The following is an 18,919-nucleotide window of genomic DNA, read 5'->3' on the forward strand; positions in this document are numbered from 1 at the left end:
TTAAGTCATCGAGACGAGCGGGAAGATAAACTGATGGATAGTCACGCATCTTTAAGAAGCATAGCAAAGTCACTAACACCCTCCACGTCTGGCAGTATATGAGCCATCGCTGTGTTTGTCTGGTTCGACGCTTTAAGCACTGTCTTGTGTTTGTTTTCTTTCTTTTTTTAAAGCTGTTAGGCCATAAAGTAGTAATAACGTAGGGGTTATTGTGGTCTAAACGTGCTGTTCCTTTCCTGCGGACAGTTTTAAATGACTGGCAGCTGCTGCTTATTGGGTAGACTCGGAGTATTAACTGGCTGCTAGAAAATGCCTTTGAGAAAGCCAAAATTACGAATCCATGCATATAAAAACGGGGAAAATTTGGTACGAAAGAGTCTAATCGCTGAGGCTGAAATTCATCTCTTTCATGCTCTGATGCTAAACAAAACTTTTACCAATTTAATTTGTTTCCCATTCAGATTTTTGTTTAGCTTCATTCATTTTTGTTGCTAATTCTTAGTCATTATATTCACCCAAACAGCTTTAATTCCCCCTCTCTGAATAGCTTCCTTCTACACCTGTGTAGGTATAAAATATAAAAACACGTCATTATCATTTCTGTCCTGCATTGATTGGGGACTATTGCCGGCAAGACCAATGTTCTGGTAAGAGTTTAAAGTACAAGGTGGATGTCAGCTCAGTTAACTCAACGGTGTCCTTGTTCATCGTAATGAAAAGAAACATGTCAGCCAGTGGCTCATTAAAGTGTTTTTAACCGTGGAAAAAGTGGAATAAGCTGAATAAGGCTTTGGCTACACAAACAATACTTGTAAGAAGGATCAATTCGTAATTGGTTTTAGTGTTTTAAGAGGGTTTAATGTTGACAGTACAAAAAGTGAAATATTACCAGTTTTATTCATTAAATCGTTCGCCAGAGACAAATACACTGAACTACTGTTAAAATATGAAGTATTTCTAAGAGGAAGGTTGAGATACTGCTGCACGTACCAATTTCTACTTAACTGATTAAATCTCATTATTTCTCCTGATTTTTTCCCAACTGAAGATGATGCACGCTGCAGCTCCAAATCAATATGCAAAAGTATTTTTACATAAACGGCCATGTTTGATCTTTTCCCTGCCACCGTCAGCCCACACAAATCATGAACAAACACACAAACCTTAAGAGGCAAGAGGAAATGCAGGTGTTAATGAGGGGGAGGAATGGCGAGAGGCGATCGAGCAGCCCGTGGCAGTCTCCCCCCTCGAGTGCTTTATGCTCTGCTGCGAGCGTCTCTTTCACCCTGCAAGGCATGGTCACAGGACAGCAGGGTTAATGCGGCACAAAGCCTCATTTGTGCTGCTCTCAAACACCCGACTTCCAGTAACACAACAACAACAACAGCAGCAGCAGCAGCGGCAGCAGCATCGCTGAGTGAAGAGGTTACATAAAGGTTAAACTCAATTACACAGAAGGAGAGAGAAAACAACAGATACTAAGTGAAGACTCAGCGACGGAGATACGAAAAGTGTGAGGACCGTTCCAGGTTATCTCCACTCTGCACGGATACGACAGCCTCTGCTTCCTTTTTTTTTTTTGTATTTCAGTTTGTTTCATTTATCTCCTCTAGTATTGTCTTCACTCCAGAACTGCAGGAGCATTTTTTATTTTATGTTTCTCTGCCTATCATTTATTTACTCTCCACTGGCATGTCTACACCTCCTCCTCCTCCTCCTCCTCCTCTTCTTCTTTACCCCTCAGGTACCTGTTGCTCTGACAGACTCTCTCTAGCCTGTTGTTAACAGGACTCCCGTAAACCTTGCACCCACTCACAAACAGGACGCAGCACACCCTCCGCACCAGCCAGCCTCGATATCTGCAAGAGAAAACGGAGAAGTGTCCACGGGTGATTGAATTTGTGAAACGCATGGGCTTGCCCCGAAATGCTGCCAACGCCATCACTACCTGGTTTGAGTCTCGTTAACACGCAGCGGGTTGCTGAAGCCGAGGAAAGCGTTTTGTCCGAGCTTGCGCTTAGAAATGACAGAAAGGTACGAGTGTCAAAATCAACCCAGAATGAACTCTGCGGGGCACAATTCAATTCGGTGCATAAAAGACATCAGGCTCGAGGATACCATCAGTTTGGGAAGATCAAAGTTCGTGGTCATGTAAAGAGTTTTTAGTAATTGGGCAATTTGGACTCAGCATTAAATAAATTATATTTGTAGGATTATATCAAGACACGCTCTCATCTCGTCTCCTTTCTCTTTCTAAGAGGTAATTTCACGACCATAGTTCAGTGCAATTCAGGGAGCATCTGATACATTGGCATCTCTACTCGACTTAACCTTGGCTCGGTCCATCTCCACGGGGGTAATCAAGATCCAAAATGGAGCATCAGGAGCGAGAGCGTGCGCTGGCATTCGTTGCTGATCAGAGGTTCAGGAGTGCCATTTTTTTTTTTTTTTTTTCTGTACGTGAACATGTTAGGATTGATCGAGCGTCCGGGCTACACAGAGTCTGAACGTATATGGTGAGAAGGTGCACAGCTGCTGCCAGACACATGGAGAGGAAGGAGGAGACGCCAAGACTCTCGAGATGTGACAGCAGGAAGTATATGAATTTAAGTATTTAGGTTAATTTAGTCAAAGCCTTCAGATGAAGACATTTCAATACATTATTATTATTATTTGCACATGTATTTATGTATTTATTACTTTATCTCATACTGTGACACAGTTATTTTTATATTATTAACACTACGATGTTGCTATGCCGTACCAGTTTACTGTTCTATATCATTATTACTTTAATTCACCACTGTCACTAATTACATCCATTCTTGTGCTACTGGGTGCTTTTACTTGCATATTATATTATTGTAGATTTTACTGCGCATCGCAGCTATAGCTTTTATCTTTATGCTGCTATAGCTTTTATTTTTATTGCTTCTGAACCTGAGCGCCGCTAAACTGTATTTCCTTGATTTATTGATTTGTTTTTTTAATAGAGTAACAATTACAGCCCTCTTTTCTTATCTTATTACATTTAGTCAAACTGCAACTAACAACATTAGTTTTGGGAACTAATTTATATGTCATCTTTAGTCAAAATAATAATCAGAATTTATCTCACTTCAGACCAATTTAATTAAGCTTTTAAATGCAGCTCAAATTTGTAACCAGGTGACAGCCTGTATCAACAAAACCCTCTAAGTACTTGTGCAAATCTACATATCCCTTTTCAGAGTTCTACATCAGCTTGCTCTGCTGTTTTTGCTAATTTTGGAGACTGGATCACTGATAGAGAAAAGAAGTAGCATGCAGAAGACGACACTACATTTATGGACAACGGTCAAATAACCTTCATATTTTGCCTACTTGCCGTGATGGAGGCTGCATCAACATCAGGCTGATGCGCCGTCAAAGGCCGTAATCTTCTCAGCTAATTCGTCGCCACAGGGCTAGTGGCTGCTGGCTAGTTTAGCTACCTTATAGATGACACTCAGCCCGTACGAATGTTCGATATCCGTATCTTATCACATCAGTTTTAGCTCGGGCACAGGGGCATATTTGCACTGACGAATATTTTTTATAAACACCATAACTACACTTTTGGGCTGAAATAATTAAAAAATCTGTGGACACAACGCAACACACTTACCAGGCTGTCGGGGGTGCATTGTTGACAACACTGGCCCACAGTCGGCCTGAACTTGCCCAGACAGGCAGGCACACACTGGAGCTTTTTCTTGATCTTCAAATTCCACGACAACTGAGAGAGATGGGAGCACGAGATGTTTGTACACCTAGTCGAAAATATTTCATAGTCCTGCAATAAATTCCACCTCCATGTTCAATCTCTGTTGATATGACTGGGTAGTCTTGAGAGTGTGCGGTTTATTGAATTGTATTACATTTTATTGGCATAGAGTTGTGTGTATTATGATTTCTCTGATGTTGTGATTGGTTTAACTCTGAATCTGTGGCAGAATGTAATAACTCCCACAGCAGTAAATATTAAACAGATAGCTTATGAGACCTGGAGTCAGACGCTCAGCAGGCCTGGACTCTACACTGTACACCACTATTAGCTCTTTGTGTGGCGTTAGGATTCAGACCGATCACCCCGGTTAGACAAAGTGAGCTAATGAATCTTTTAAAATCAATGACACTTTCACTTGACTGAATCATGAAGGTGGATTTCAGGAAAAAAAAGCGGCTTAGCGAGAAGCCAGGAAAGGCTCAATATGAGATAAAACATTACTTTTACGACAAAGCTTATATCGAACTATCGATAATTTAAATTACCACAGTGCTTCTGAGGAGAAGAATAAAAAAAACAGTACAGAAAAAGTGAGAAAGATGCAAGTAGGCAGGGATTCTGTGCTCAGATTGATATCAAGTACCTGCCTACGCGTAAATAAGATGATACACCAGGGGTGACCAGCTAGACGAGAAGGTTGATGTCGCTCTACAAAGACGAGGCAGAAAATCTCCGGATCTGATTCTGATGCAGATTATGTCTTGTTAATTTACCGGCTGCTGATTATATGTGGTTTGGTTCATCTGTTCACTGCACAGAGCAAGAATAATATGTAAATAACCATGTGCTCTCTCAACGCCAAAGTGAAGATTCATAAATGAGACGCAGATTTAAATCCAGATGTCCGTTTATTGAACAACAGGCCCTGTGCCCTGTTAAACCTCTGTCCACACAACACTGTGGACAAGAGACTGACCTACTGGGCCTCAAAGTATAAAAAACTCTTTTATTCAGTTAAATGATACCAGTAATAGTGAATGTTTTGCATCTGTGCCATCTTTAATTAGCAGGTGTTACAGTGAGTTGGACATTTTGTTAATGCTAAGGTTTGTATGTGAATTTATGAAGGGGAAGATTATATTTAATATGCAACTTTTATTATATAATCTTGAATCGGGGGCTGCAAATGGGGTGTGGTGGTTTGCACTGATGCCTGCATGGGATTTCTCCAGGTGCTCCGGCTTCCTCCCACCATCCAAAGACAAGCTCGTTAGGTTAATTGGTGATTCTAAATTGGTCCTAGGTGTGAGTGTGAATGGTTGTCTGTCTCTGTGTGTTAGCGCTGCGACAGACTGGTGACCTGTCCACTGTGTATTGTGGGAAAAGGTTGCAGCAGCCCCTCAATCCTCCGGATGACAAGTGGTTACGGAAAAATGAATGAATCTTGAATCAGAACATTGAGAAATATTGTCCATATTAAAGTTGCCAATATGGTTAAGATAAAATAACCCTAATAGGAACCAAATATCATGGAAAAGTTTTTAAAGGAATTCAAAGAGGCCATCAGATTTGTATGTGTCGTCATTTATCACATGGACGGACATTAGGAGGGATTATTTTTAGTTTACTTCAGCCAGACATATTATCCATGAATGTGGCTATCGTGGCTCTAATGTGTTATTTATACTACTGCATTAAATTGACGCAGAGGCTCCTGTGTTAGCGCAGACCCTGTGCACACTTCGTAGTGTAGCTGACGTCCCCAGAAATACAACTACACAGTGTTTTGTTCGCTTGGTTGTTGCAGGTTTATGCTTTAGTGTTTCCGGCTGCTTCTTCATCTCTGTGATTTTCCAACTTTGGATCAATAAAGAATCGGAAACTGAGGAGGGTTGGAGAGTTCGTATGAGTTCTGTGTGGCCGAAACTTCAAGGAAAGTTCCAGTCGCCATTGTTGAAAGTGAAGCAGGAAATAGAAACAAAAATGAACCCGACACAGCGCCATCTAGCAATGTGGTTTCGTTGCTACAGGATGAACCAGAGAGATGAGCGCAAAAGCATAAATGTCTCACACCGCCAGAGGGTCCGTGCTAAAAGTCCTTGCGTAGGCCTGTGCAGTACTATAAATTATGCATTAAGGGCAACTTTGTAAGCTCCACCTCTGTTGTAGAGATCTGGGGTTGCCCTTGATAAAGATCTCTATTGCATCTAATTTATGTGTTCACTTCTGGTCAAGCTCAGCAACAAATATTTGAAGGGGTTAATGTATAAATCATGTGTTTTGGAAAGATGTAATCTCCACATCTGCAACAGAGCAGAAAAGGGCAAAGCTACAATGACCCGTGGAGCTACAACTCCCACATTAATAGAGAAGAAGGCGAAGAAGGCTAAGTTTGGCAAAAACTATGGAAATGGAGCAAACTGACTGGTTTCATTCTTAGGCACACACAATTAGGCAGAAGCTAAAAAAAAACTTCTGTATAAAAACAAAGTAAACAAGAGACATTATGCAAATCTGTGAGGTTCAGAGGTGCTGTAACCTTCTGAACCGTTGTCAGCCATTTCCTCCTCCTCCTCCTCCTCCTCCTCCTTTCAACTAGTCGCCTCCAGGAAAATCTGAAATCAACCTTTGCATTCAACTGTAATGAAACACGCAAGCACATTCCTCAAATGTAAGTGTCCCTTTAAAAAGTCTGTGGGCCTGCATGACTCACTGATGCATCACATCCAGCGATTTAGTAAACATCAAGCAGCATTCAGCACATGGGGCCATGCATGTTCTCCAGTGATTGTAAAGAACAAAGCGTTTGAGATTAGTGCACACGGACTAAGTGGGAGACGACAGTGGGAGAGAGTGATGCAGGCAGCGTTCTTACAGGCTTTTTCTGTTGAATTAATGGAAGGACCGCGTCTTTGTTCATCCCGTCATTCTGCCTCTGCATCATGGTGAGGCCCCGGCAGATTCACACCCAGGAACCTACCACAGAGAAGATTGGAGGAAAAGAGCATATTAAAGGTTTGTTGTTAAACTCAAAACGGTGCAAGAAAGCGTTGCTTGTGAGCACATGTAAATGTGGATAGTGGTTTTAGGGGATTTATGATATGAGAACACTAAGAATTTTCAGATTGTTTTGAGAAAAAAAATCGTGAATTTAATAAAATAGACAAAAAATCCACACACAATCTCACTGTGAGTCTAAAGTCATTCTATCTTCTGGTGCTTGGCAGGAAAGTGTTGGCAACAGTCGCCCATCTATCACCCAGTGCCCATAGCTACAATTTCACCCATCTAACCAGCGTTTTTTTCCCCCAGCACCCTGACAAATTCTCTCAAATTCTCAACCTTCCTCTCATACTTTTCAAATTAAGGGAAAGCAAGCCTCTTGCTGCCAGCTTCATTGCCGTTGTTTTCCCTTTATTGGACTCGTGGCAAACTTTAGTATAAAAGTTTTGTGCTTACTTCTTTATTCAGGTAGGAATAAAAGAAGGACAGAAACGCTGTGAAGACGTTAGAGATCGGGAGGAAACTCGAGGCAGTCTTTGCTCAGCAACTTACAGGTGTAGCGGCGTCGACTCTCACCAGTGGGCCATAAATCATTAAAAGCAGGGTACATAGCCATCAGCTGAAAAACAGCTCTTATGTAACTGATGGCTGGTCCCTTGCCCACTCGGAAACGCAGTAACCACTGTTGGCAACAGGGTTTACACTGTAATACGACCTGGCTTAAGCGAGTTATCTAATTGATATCGCTGGCCGTGTTGGAGTTTGAGAGATAAATCATGTGAAATTAAGGCAGATCAGCTGCAGATCAAGAATAAAGTCTGCACTCTCAAAAACACAGAGAGGGAGCAGACGAGCAAGAACGAAAGCCAGCATCTTCAGAGATTCCCTTGTATGGATTTGTTTCAACTACAAAAGAGCGAAGACGTGTCCTGCTGTCATCAACGCTCTTCAAATAACTCTTTCTGTGGGTAAATCCATCAGGTTCATGAGTCTCATTAGGCTCAATGAAAGCCTTTTCCGAGGCATGTTCCTCTGCCTCCTACCATGTTGATCTTACTTTGCCCCATTAACTTTGCTAATTAAAAAAGTTGAGACCTCCCCACGGGGAGATGTTCCCTTTCAACTGGCCCGAGTTCCCACATTCATTACTAACTCCAGTGGGAACAAAAGACACTGATAAGAGGTTCCCAGGGCTCTGTGATACTTCACAGGTGCAGGGAAGGCAGCAAAAAAAAAAAAAAAAAAGAGAAAAGAAACGGGGAGTAAAGGGTGTAAACCTGTAAATTGCACAGCCGGAGAATCAGCCGAGGCTCTAATGGGGTTATATAAGCCACTCTGGAGGGAATACAAGACCGCGTGGAAACAGCAAGAGACAGCAGTATCCCGAGGCCAGACTGGTGTAACACTACAAACAATGAGTCCGACCTGTCAACGTTAAACATGTGGATTCACACAGTGGTAGGCAGGAACACGGCTCGTCAGGCCGTCAGATGTGGGTCAGAGTTTTCTCCTTCCAACACAATCATATTTATGCTAGTTGAGCACTTCCTCCCAATAAAAAAAGTTAGTTGATCAATTATAGTCTTGATTAATTAATACGCCATAGTTTGCTAATATGACAGCCCAGACCTAAGTGAGCCCATGATGAGAAAAGATTAAAAATCAAAAGCCATTACAAGATGCCAGGTCAGATTAGAGTACAAATCATTTTAGAGCGGCAGTCAAAGAGGTGCTAGTTGCTGCATTCAAGTCTTGTCCCAAAACTGCTCAGTGATTAGCCGGGGGTTTAAATAGAGTCAGTTTCTTACTTAAAAAGGAGCCACACAGGGAGTGTAGGGCTGCATGATTCATCGAATTTTTAAATCGTGATCACGATTTTGGCTGCTACGATTAAATCAATCTGATCGTCGACGATATTTACATTTAAAACATGGGTTCTGCTGCATATCTACAGTAATTAAGCAACGCCTCAACCAGCAGCCTGCAAACCACCAGGCTCCATAAGGCCGCAGAAATAACAAGCGAGTGCAAATTGGTTTAGTGATGTTTGATAACATCGATTTCTTTTACAATCCGATACGGGGTAAAATTCAGGCTGGTATCGGCGATACTGATCCAATACCAATACTTTGTGTGAATACACCCTAATGTGTCAGTAAACCTTTAAAAAAAAGAAAAGTAGTGTATTTGAAATCATAGCTTCATAAAGAATACAAGACATCACAGTGATTTATTTAATTATTTTAAACTGTGGCCTCATTTACTATATAGCCAAGCTAATACAACAACACGAAAACCTAAACCAAAGCGGACACAACAATACAAAATATGTGACAATACTGTTTCAGGAAAAGTAAAATAATAAGATCATTAAGATAAATGATTGTTTAACTATTAATAACTACTATAAAATGAAAACTTGTACCTTGATTCTGACTCTGTTCTCTCCTCTCCCGTCCACCTCCTGATAGATGCCTCATATTCTGTGTTGTGGTTTAACCTGAGGTGTTTCACAAGATCTGTTGTGTTTCCACAACTCAGTACTTTAATTCCACTGTGTTACTAAATGACCACTGAAGTATCAAAAGTATCGACATTTGGATCTGAGAATCAGTTTTAGAGCATAAAGATCTGGTGTCAGACGTGTCGATATTTCAGTATCGATCTACTACAGTTACCCAGTGTACTAACGAGAGCAAGTCATCATGGACTTGTTTAGGATTTAGGGCGAGTGATGTGAAACAAGAACAAGTTATATGTAAGGAGTGCAGCAGAGTTGTGTCTGCCCCCACAGGGTAACACAACTAATCTGTTCGGTCTTCAAAAAAAAAAACATCACACTCCGAAGTACGAGGAATGCATTCATGCCAAAGCTAACGATCCACGTCCTTGTCCATCTGCAACCCTGACAACCATTTGTGTAAATATTATTTTTCATTATTAAGCATTTATTCTAATTTAAAGTTTCATTTTGCACTGAAAACTGCTGGAATATTGTTGGTTTAAAAGCAGTGCAATAAAAATACAGATGTTTTCCCTAACATGATGAATAATCGTGCAGCCCTAAGGAGAGTTCATAACCTAAATTAAATACCGAAGATAAGTTAATTATTTAATACTTCCACACACACGTGCACAAAGGAAATGACTCAAGGTCACGCACAGCAACTAAAAACCACGTGGTTGAAGTCACGATAACAACCTAGAAAACGATGGCGCGCGCTGTGAAAGAAGCAGAGTAACTCCACAATAATGTACCAGATGTGCTTTCACCAAGCTGCACCGAAAAAATACCACACAGCATATCAAGCTATTATCAACCTGACAAGAAAACAAATGGAGTCCACTCATTTTATACATCACATCACATCCACCAGATTCTGCTTTGAAAAGGTAGAAATCCCCTGACTCCTTTTGCAGCAGCAACATCTTCTGTATGCTCTCCTCGGCTGAAACTGACACTGAATACACAAAAGCTTTCACCTACAAGTCTCCACTTGTAAAAGTCGTCAAACACAATGTTCAACACAAAGTCCCACGTTAACTAGTGTAGCGAGCTGATTAACTTAACGACCTCTCAGTCACAGATCAGGACAATGTAAATGGTAATAAATGACTTTTCTTTAAGCTCATGGTGAAAGTAAAACACAATTAAAACACACGCAATAAACGCAATATGTGATCGGTGTTTGCAAACACAAAGTGCAAACCAAGTCTGATAAAGCAACTGAGATGTTTGCGTGTCACATAAAAATTAATGACGTCAACATGATCCGAATGACCACAACAATGATTCGCCATCGCATAATAGATAAAAAACCCCATTTCACGTCGGACACATACCTCAAATTTAACCACTGATTTCAGAATTACATTAATTTGTGTTTGGCAGCGATTTTTGCTCGAGTGCCACTCCGGAGCAATCTGAGCAGGCATGATGTGAACAGTCACTGAGCTCACAACCACTCCAGTAAAGCCGGAGATTGACAATATTAGAATAAATTAACATAATATGGACACAGAATACAGGTTTTGCTAATGCATGAGGAGGCAGGGGGAGATAAATTGCAGATCTGTAGCAGGCTGATGCAGGAGGTGTGGTGTGCTCAGAATGAGGAATGAATGAGCACAGCCTCAGTTATGAAGACTGGTAATTGGGTAGAACAGACTGTGTCTTGGCTGTGACTATAACTGACACTGTGCCTGCCCTGAACCGCGGCTACATTTCAGGCAGGACAGATTTAACCATTTATTTCAGAAGGTCACACAGTACATCGTGTTTGACAGGGACTCTATCTGAGCAGAGCCTGGCGCAGACAGTCCCTGAGATCGCAGCCCACTCCGCTCCCAAACCTGTGCTACAAAAGAGAAAGAAATTAAGTGAGTCATCTGCCAATAAAATCAGGGTAACAGCAGCCGTGAGTAAGGCAAAGACTTTATATCGTGAACGATGAAACAATTGAGGATGTGGCTGCGGCAGCAATATGGAATGAATGGCATTTATCACAGGAATGACTACAGCAGTAATGATTCCTGTCCCAGACTTCTTACATGAGCATATTAAATACTGCACAACGAATGCATGTAGTTATCTGAACAGAAGTAATGACATAAGGGATTAAATTTCTCATCTTTTTGTGGTTAACTCTCCACAACTACGAAACCAAAAGACCGCTGTAAGAAAGAGTACTACTATTAGACTGTCTAACCATGCATGGGATCAAAGAGTCAGATGAAGTAGACACTAGTCGGTGCTTCTCTCCTGTGCCATGGCTTCAAGCATCATGACTAGTCGCCGACCACGTGAAAATAACAACACGGACGCCTCTGAGGGTCAAACTAGCAGCGATACATCGCATGTGTGGAAATACTTCTCTGAAGACGAAGCCCATACTGCCGTCAGTCCTGAAATACGGTATAACAAGAGTACTGCTGCAGTGCACAATCGTGTGAAAAGGCGTCCGCTAATGCTAGCGGAGAAATCCTCTCGACAACAGTCAGTTCACGACTTCACCGAACACAAATTGGGAAAATTCAACAATTTGCTGGTGAATTTTATTGTCAAAGTCATTAGACCTGTAGCTGCAGTACACAAAGAAGGCTCTGGAGACATACAGCGTTCTGTAAAAACTCGGCTACACTACCGGTATTCACTTTATAGCCAGATCTCTTATAAAGGCCAGGTGCACTAGTCAGCCAGTTATAGATGTAGTAACACGCAGGTGCCACAGGTGGCAGTAGCTACATTTGAAGCGATTTTCAATTTCAATCAACTTTGAACAAATATATCGTTATGTGCCAGTATGAAACAGGGAATTAGAATACTAATAGAAGCCTGCCTCCAATTATGTCCGGGTATTCTGGGCGGCTGCAGTAAATAAAGGCCCCGGTCAATATTAGAGAAAATACAGTAAATGCCATTAATGGTGCTGGATGGAAGCCTGTTTTTATACAGGCTATAAGCATCTGCAGCACACAGTATGTGGTGCATGAGCTGCTTCCCAGCACATGTATTCAGGTCAACAATAGACGTCATTGTGGAAAGCATTATTTCTTAATGTGTTTTTATTAGTGATGCCATCAGTGACTAGACTTTCATCAAATAACAGTTTGTGTAGATGCTGCAGACGGACGCAGCCTCAGGGGAAGTTATCCATCCATCCATCCATCCATTTCTGAAGAATAGCACCGCCACATGTCAATCAGACAAGCTGTGCTACACCCGAACATACACCCGAATTACCAATGAATGCATTACATTCGAGGTGCTGCTTAAGGCCCACTTAAACAGGCTTCATTTTCCATCCTCATCTGCTGCAGCTTCACTGTCAATGTGTTTGTATAGCACTGCAGGACCTGCGTCAACTCAACACAGAAGTCTGAACTGCCTGTTAGTAGCACCGCTGGCCTTAATTAAAGTCCTGTACGTCAACACACGTCCCGTCTATTCGCCGCTGACATTTGCTGACAATGGACATGTACATATTTACATTATTTGGTGTAAAAAACATCTATAGCTAACCTGTGACCACAATAATCATGACAAATATTCGCCGCTGGCAGAAAATGAACCCTACTGCTGCAAAGAGAATTTTAATCTGAGAATCCCTTTAGCAACAAAGGGAAAAAATGGAACAAATCCATCGGTACATAATGTATTTGGTGATAGTGCTAACGGAGCTTTTCTGAGATGCTTAGGAGCCTCCTTTAACAAAGCAATGGGAAGAGGGGATTCTGCTGAGCAGGGGATAGATAACGCCACAGGGGTATCATTGTGATGGGCTTGTATTTACACCCGGCAAGTAAATCATGCTTCTCAGAAAGAATACCAATAAGATAAACATAAATACATAACTATGCACCTGCATGTATCAGCTGCCCCACGTCATCACAGTGCGCACACACACACACACACACACACACACACACACACACACACACACACACACACACACACACACACACACACAGCAAATCAATCTGAGAATCAGTAGCTCTGCGTCACAGAACCAGAGAGTATCATTGATTTCCCAGAACAAAAGGAACTCTATAACTTTATTCTCCGCTTTCTTTCTCCCTTTAGACTCTGTCCTCGCTGCTTTAATATCAGTATGCGCTTATAGCAAATCCTTATGGAAGCAGCCTGAAAAGCCAAACAATCAAATACAAACAGTGGTTTACAAGCAAAATTTGAATGAGTGGTCTGGTTAAACATGGGTTTATAATATATTAATACCAGAATCTTTTAGTGATGTCAGCTCTTCTTAAACACTTGTTCAGCATCAGTTAGATTGTTGTTGAAAAAGTTTATTATTTTATTTATTAGCACAATCTTTTGTTGGTTCCTGGATGATATTATATATATATATAACTAAACAGGAATAATCTAGTTTTGACTAAAAGTTAAAAAGTTTTGACAAACAATATCTGAACAATTCAATTTTATTAATATAGCGCCAATAACAATACAAACTGTCTCAAGACGCTTTACAAAAACCAGCCTGCAACTTTCCAGAACACTAGAAATTGCCTCCCTTTCAGGCTGATACAACAGGTATTTATCTCAGCTGTTATCTGGACACTAAGTAATTACTTTTGCTTAATGATGTGACTTGTACACCTCCGTGACTCACCACCTCTTGTGTTTGCTTTTACTGTGCATGATTAGTCTCTTAAGGGGCGGTGTACCTGAGACTGAGAATGACTGACGTCTCTTCAACTCTCTTTCTAGTTGCTTGGTCACAAGTCGGGACATGAAAACTTTTTCTTCATTAATCCCTGGACGCTGCAGTCATGGTCATACCGGGAATGCCGGGAACGCCACTCACAACAGCCTTCCTGTAGAAGTTCAACATCCTATCAAACGTCGACCCTGAATGTATAAATCATGATCATCATCATCGTGAATGTTTGACGTTTTTTTGGAAGATACAGTTCAAATAATTAATTGGCAGTCAAAGTTTTTGCAGACCAATTCTCTGCTGGTCAATTAATCAGCGCTGGCATGAAATGAAATTTGTGGTATGCTCATAAGCGGTACTGTGTTTATAGCTAGGGTTACAAATAAAACATATTTTCATCATTAATTAATCTGGTGATGATAGATTAAAACCTCCCAGAGAATTAATCAGTCAACAATCACGAGACAAAGTCAATTTCACACAGTCTGTTAAGTCTGACGAGGCTCAAAGGCATCACATGTGAAGGAATGTACGTCGGAGAAACACGAATCACTTTAAAAACGTGAAGGGCTGAGGTCACAGCATAACAAGCTGCACAGAAGAACCACTGTCACAAGATACTTTATGTGAACTACTAATGACAAACTGAAGTATATAATCATGTTATATCACCAGAGCGGTTGCAGCTCAAGGAGCAGGACACAATTATCTATAATAAAAGACACAAAACACAATAATAAACCAACTTCAATAGTAAATCAAGCAATAACAAAACATATCGGAAATGAAAAAAACAACAACATTAAAGTTCAGTTATAAGGTTGCACTTTAATGTCAGGAGAGGGCCAGTTAATTTAGGTTGGTTTCAACTTTTAAAAGTCCTCAGTGTGTGTGTGTGTGTGTATATCTAGGGAGGCCTCCACAATATGTATGGATGCAATGAGTTGGGAGCAGCAGTGGGATAATGGAGGCACAGGCTGAGATATTTTGGTTGGCTGGTTTTAGTGGTCGGCAATAACGGGAGGGGCCAGGTCATTAAAATAAAAATTTAATCAATTGCAATAGCATGGGAGCAGAGTTCTGGATGAGTTTTAGTTGTTTTAGTGCTTTTAATAGTTGCTGAATGTAAAGCTTTTTCGGAAGCTAAACATTTCCTGTAGCGGGAATTATAATATGGGTCCGTTTTATGAAACACATTTCAATGGTGGTGGTGGTTTTTCCACTGTGGGTCACATATGGGAAAAATACACAAAAGGTAACATCTATGTTTCAAGCTTGTGACACAAATAAGCAATTGGACATTTTATCCCCTGAATATTGTTGAAAATGTCTTTTTTTTTTTTGTAACTTTTAAATTTTGGTGCTCGAGATGTGAAGGACATCGCTGAGATAGCTGTTCATTCTGTTCATTCTGTTTCTCAGTCTGCTCTCTCCTTAATGCAAAGTAAACTTTTGGTAACTTCCACAGCTGTGCGGTGTGTGTGGAATCCATGGCTCATCACATGCTACCCACAAGTCTTCAATTCGCCGCACAACTGTGTTTTTAGACATGCGACTTTAGTGAGGCGGTCTTTAATCGAGTTACCATCTGAGAAAGGTTTCCTGTGTCGGGCGATGAGCTGGAGACCTCGGATCTTGGAACATTTTCCTGTGTTTTGTTAGCAAGGGAAAAAAAATAAATAAAAAAACAGTTGTAGAGGTTTCAGAGCAGCCGCCATTTGTTTAACTTTGTGGTGTCGTCGGGAACCAGTGGAGGTCTGAAATATTATTTTTCTAACCTTGACACTTTCTATCTTGTATTTCTGGTCAACTGTGGAAATGTCCTCTTTGATTAATATTGTTTTATTGACAAGCTGCAGCATTCAAGGTGCCACAACCACCTCCTAAACAATACAATACAGTCAAGAGCAGGTTCCATGTGAGGGGCATAATCCATTGTATGTTTGCTGCAGGCCAATTAAAAACTGGACTCATGGCCCATGGGATGTGCTGTAATGCATCCATGCTACACTAATCTTAATGCAACATCAATAATATCATCACAGCTGTCATCTCCTCACACATTATTAAAATATTTTCTGTTATATTAAGCGCTGCCCTCATATGAAGCAATTCAATTGTTGGTCATCCCTGGCAGTAATTGATTAATCTATTAATCTACTGCGTGCTTTTTTTTTTTTTTTTTTTTTGCGCTCTGGCAACTGTACAGCAGCTTGGTCAACATTTCTTGCTTTTAAATGTGTCTTGGAAATAAATTGACACTGACAGCTGGTGGAAGGTGGACGCTCCCGGCTCTGGAGACGGCACACTACCTTTTCCATCTGGATGCTTCGCTTGCCTCAACGAAGCCACTGATTCACGCCGGCCTGAGAGGCAGGCGCTGTTTATGTGTGTGGAACAAAAAAAAAAAACTGAGTGGTAAACGCACGCAAGGTGCCTCAGACGTGTTCTGTGCCTTCTGTATTTTGAAGCCCACCTACACTCCGAAGCTCTGCCAAACATCAACCAGAGGTCTCATTAGCAAGAATATCTAAAAAAAAACAAAACACTTAGGGTCATATGGTTGCACGAGGCCCTTTTTTCCATTTCAAAGTTCTCCAAATCAGCTGTGGACTATGATGTCGTTTGGGAATCTGCACAGAATAAAAAGTTACATAGGAGAGCGGTAGGGTGAGCGTGTGTGGGCTGGGTAAGAAAGAAATCATCAAGGTAGAGGTCACTAAAGGACTCATGACTAACATTTGAAGCAATATCGCCTCACAGCTTGACTGTCCCAAGTGATCAATAGCGGAGCAAAAATCCAATCACTATATGTCTTTGGCAATGAAGACATTTTGATGTCCCACAGTCGGAAAAGTATAAGTGTAAATAAGAAATGTCTATTTTCCAGTTAGCGCCCTCCGTTTCATTCTCCTGGTATGACGCTGTGACGGCTTTACCGGGACGCTCGAACAGAACAAAGTCGACTATTGTTATTAACACCTGGGCTTTTCCTACTGTGGCGAGTCAGAATGTGAAAGAAATACCTATTAACGCTGATCACATGAAGTGATTTGGGTATCGCTGCAGACGTAGTTTCATTACTGAAGTCTCTGAGATGTGCTTAAATTAGATTTTCTTCTTCTTCTTCTTCCCTTCGGTTGACCCCACTTGTCAAGTCACAAAAGACGAGGTCCAGACAGAAATGATGAAAAGATAATTTATGTTTGAGGATGAGTCGGCGGCGTAAAGAGCGAGCCGCTGTGACTTCTGACGTTCTTTCATAAAAACAACATGAAAGAATGCAGAAGATACGACTGAGGGAAACGGGAGGAGGGGGAGAGGGAGCCGCCGTTTGGAAAAATAGAGATCAGACTGTTTTTGACTAACAGGATCTGATGATAATTACACTGATCAACGTGTTTTTCGCTAAGAGGATCTGATGATAATTATACTGATCACTGAGCCGTTCCTATCTGACAATGTCAGATAAAAAGGTTTCTACCTCGCACTGGGAGGAAAAAAAAAAGAGAGTACTAATTACATGTCAGATACCCATCATGTCTCCCTGTTCGCACCTCCATATTTCTCCCTCTTTTCTGTCTTTAAACAGGTTTGAATGTCTTTCTGACAGCCGGGATGTTTTATTAACTACAGTGGGATACAAGAAACCTGAGGCAGCCTGCCAGGTTGAGAAAGAACTGGCGCGATGAAGAGGTGAAATACCTGCAGCTCTGCTTCTCCTACACTGCAAAAACACAAATAATTATGCAAGTCGAGGGCTATTTTAACATCTTCGCAAATAAAAAACCCGGATTCAAATGTGTGCAAACACACGAGGCGAAGCTTCGGTAGGTATTTTAGGACAGATACCTCAAACGTGTGGTCTACGCGCACGCTTACGCAACCTTAAGTCTTGTGCTGCCGGCTCATCCGGGTAATTGATTTATGAACCAAAAAACATCCAGTAGTAGTTGACAGTGTTTTAATGCAGAAGTTGAGAATAACCCCTAGAATCTGCTGATGCAAAGTCAAAGATCAAGAAAGAAAAGACCACGTAAATAATCGACGATTCGTCCGAGCAACACAACCTGACCGCTAACTCCCACTTCTCATTACACTTAATGTACGTTAACGATAAACAAACATTTATTTCATCTTTGACCCGGAGTTGTCCCCCTCCTGCGGCAACAAAGGCAGGCTGTACACCACGTGTGGTAAAAAAGAAGAAAGAACTCACTGATCTAACTGAAAGCATGACTCACTGGTAAGCCTGACATTACTGAGCATCCTTATGTACCAAAGACTACTGTCAGTTCCTCAGCAGCTGTAAGTAACTCACTTATAGCAGGAATTCACGGAGGCAAGTACTCTGAACGTCTCTTCTTGAAGAGAGGTTTGGAGTACAGATTCTTCTTGAGTGGGTGTGCAAGCAGCTTTAAACAGAAAGAGGAAGAAAAAAAAAAAACAGAATGAGAGTCATTTTCTGGTGCAGATTTCCTAAAAAGACTTCTTCTGCGTTACAGAGGGATGAGCAGCACGGCTGAGTTAAGACTGCGCCATATTCCACTGAGCCTTTTTCCAAACTGATCACAGCTGTGAACTGACAGTGGCTAAGAAACCGCTTAGCTTCAGAACAAAGGACTGGAACTAACAATCGCTTTAATTATTTCACATTATTTAATGAGGCAGGGATCTGGCCAGCGAATACTTTGGTCAATTAAATGTCCAATAATTGAGAAAAATACCCATTTTCCAAAAATTAGACATTGTATTTTCCATCAGACTAGACGAAAGAGAAGAGGGAGATGATAAGTGGTGAGTGGAAATTTTTTTTTTATTTTTTTTGGCCTTGTCTGCTGTTCTCAAGGCTTCAATACCCTACAGACTCACCAGACATTAACGTTGAATGTATAAATCATGATCCCCGTCATCGTGAATGTTTGACATTTTTTTGGAGAGATAAAGCTTAAATGATTAATTGGCAGTCAAAGTTTTTGCAGAGTGA

At 41.2% G+C, this 18,919-nt stretch overlaps 1 protein-coding gene across 3 annotated transcripts in view; it reads right to left on the minus strand.

Moving 5' to 3' along the window:
• Positions 1-18,919, minus strand: part of gpat2 (glycerol-3-phosphate acyltransferase 2, mitochondrial) — a 139,637-nt gene that overhangs the window by 22,684 nt on the left and 98,034 nt on the right. For all 3 annotated transcript variants that reach the window (XM_047591535.1, XM_047591533.1, XM_047591534.1), the window contains exons 3-7: positions 6,624-6,724; positions 3,647-3,757; positions 1,949-2,016; positions 1,749-1,859; positions 1,164-1,286 (exon numbers count right to left, since the gene is read on the minus strand). In XM_047591535.1, the coding sequence (XP_047447491.1) occupies positions 1,164-1,286; positions 1,749-1,859; positions 1,949-2,016; positions 3,647-3,757; positions 6,624-6,692 (482 nt within the window). In that variant the 5' untranslated portion in view covers positions 6,693-6,724. The remainder of the gene's footprint in view (positions 1-1,163; positions 1,287-1,748; positions 1,860-1,948; positions 2,017-3,646; positions 3,758-6,623; positions 6,725-18,919) is intronic.

This window comes from Mugil cephalus, chromosome 8 (genome assembly GCF_022458985.1).
Source record: "Mugil cephalus isolate CIBA_MC_2020 chromosome 8, CIBA_Mcephalus_1.1, whole genome shotgun sequence".
In the NCBI taxonomy this organism is placed as follows: domain Eukaryota; kingdom Metazoa; phylum Chordata; class Actinopteri; order Mugiliformes; family Mugilidae; genus Mugil; species Mugil cephalus.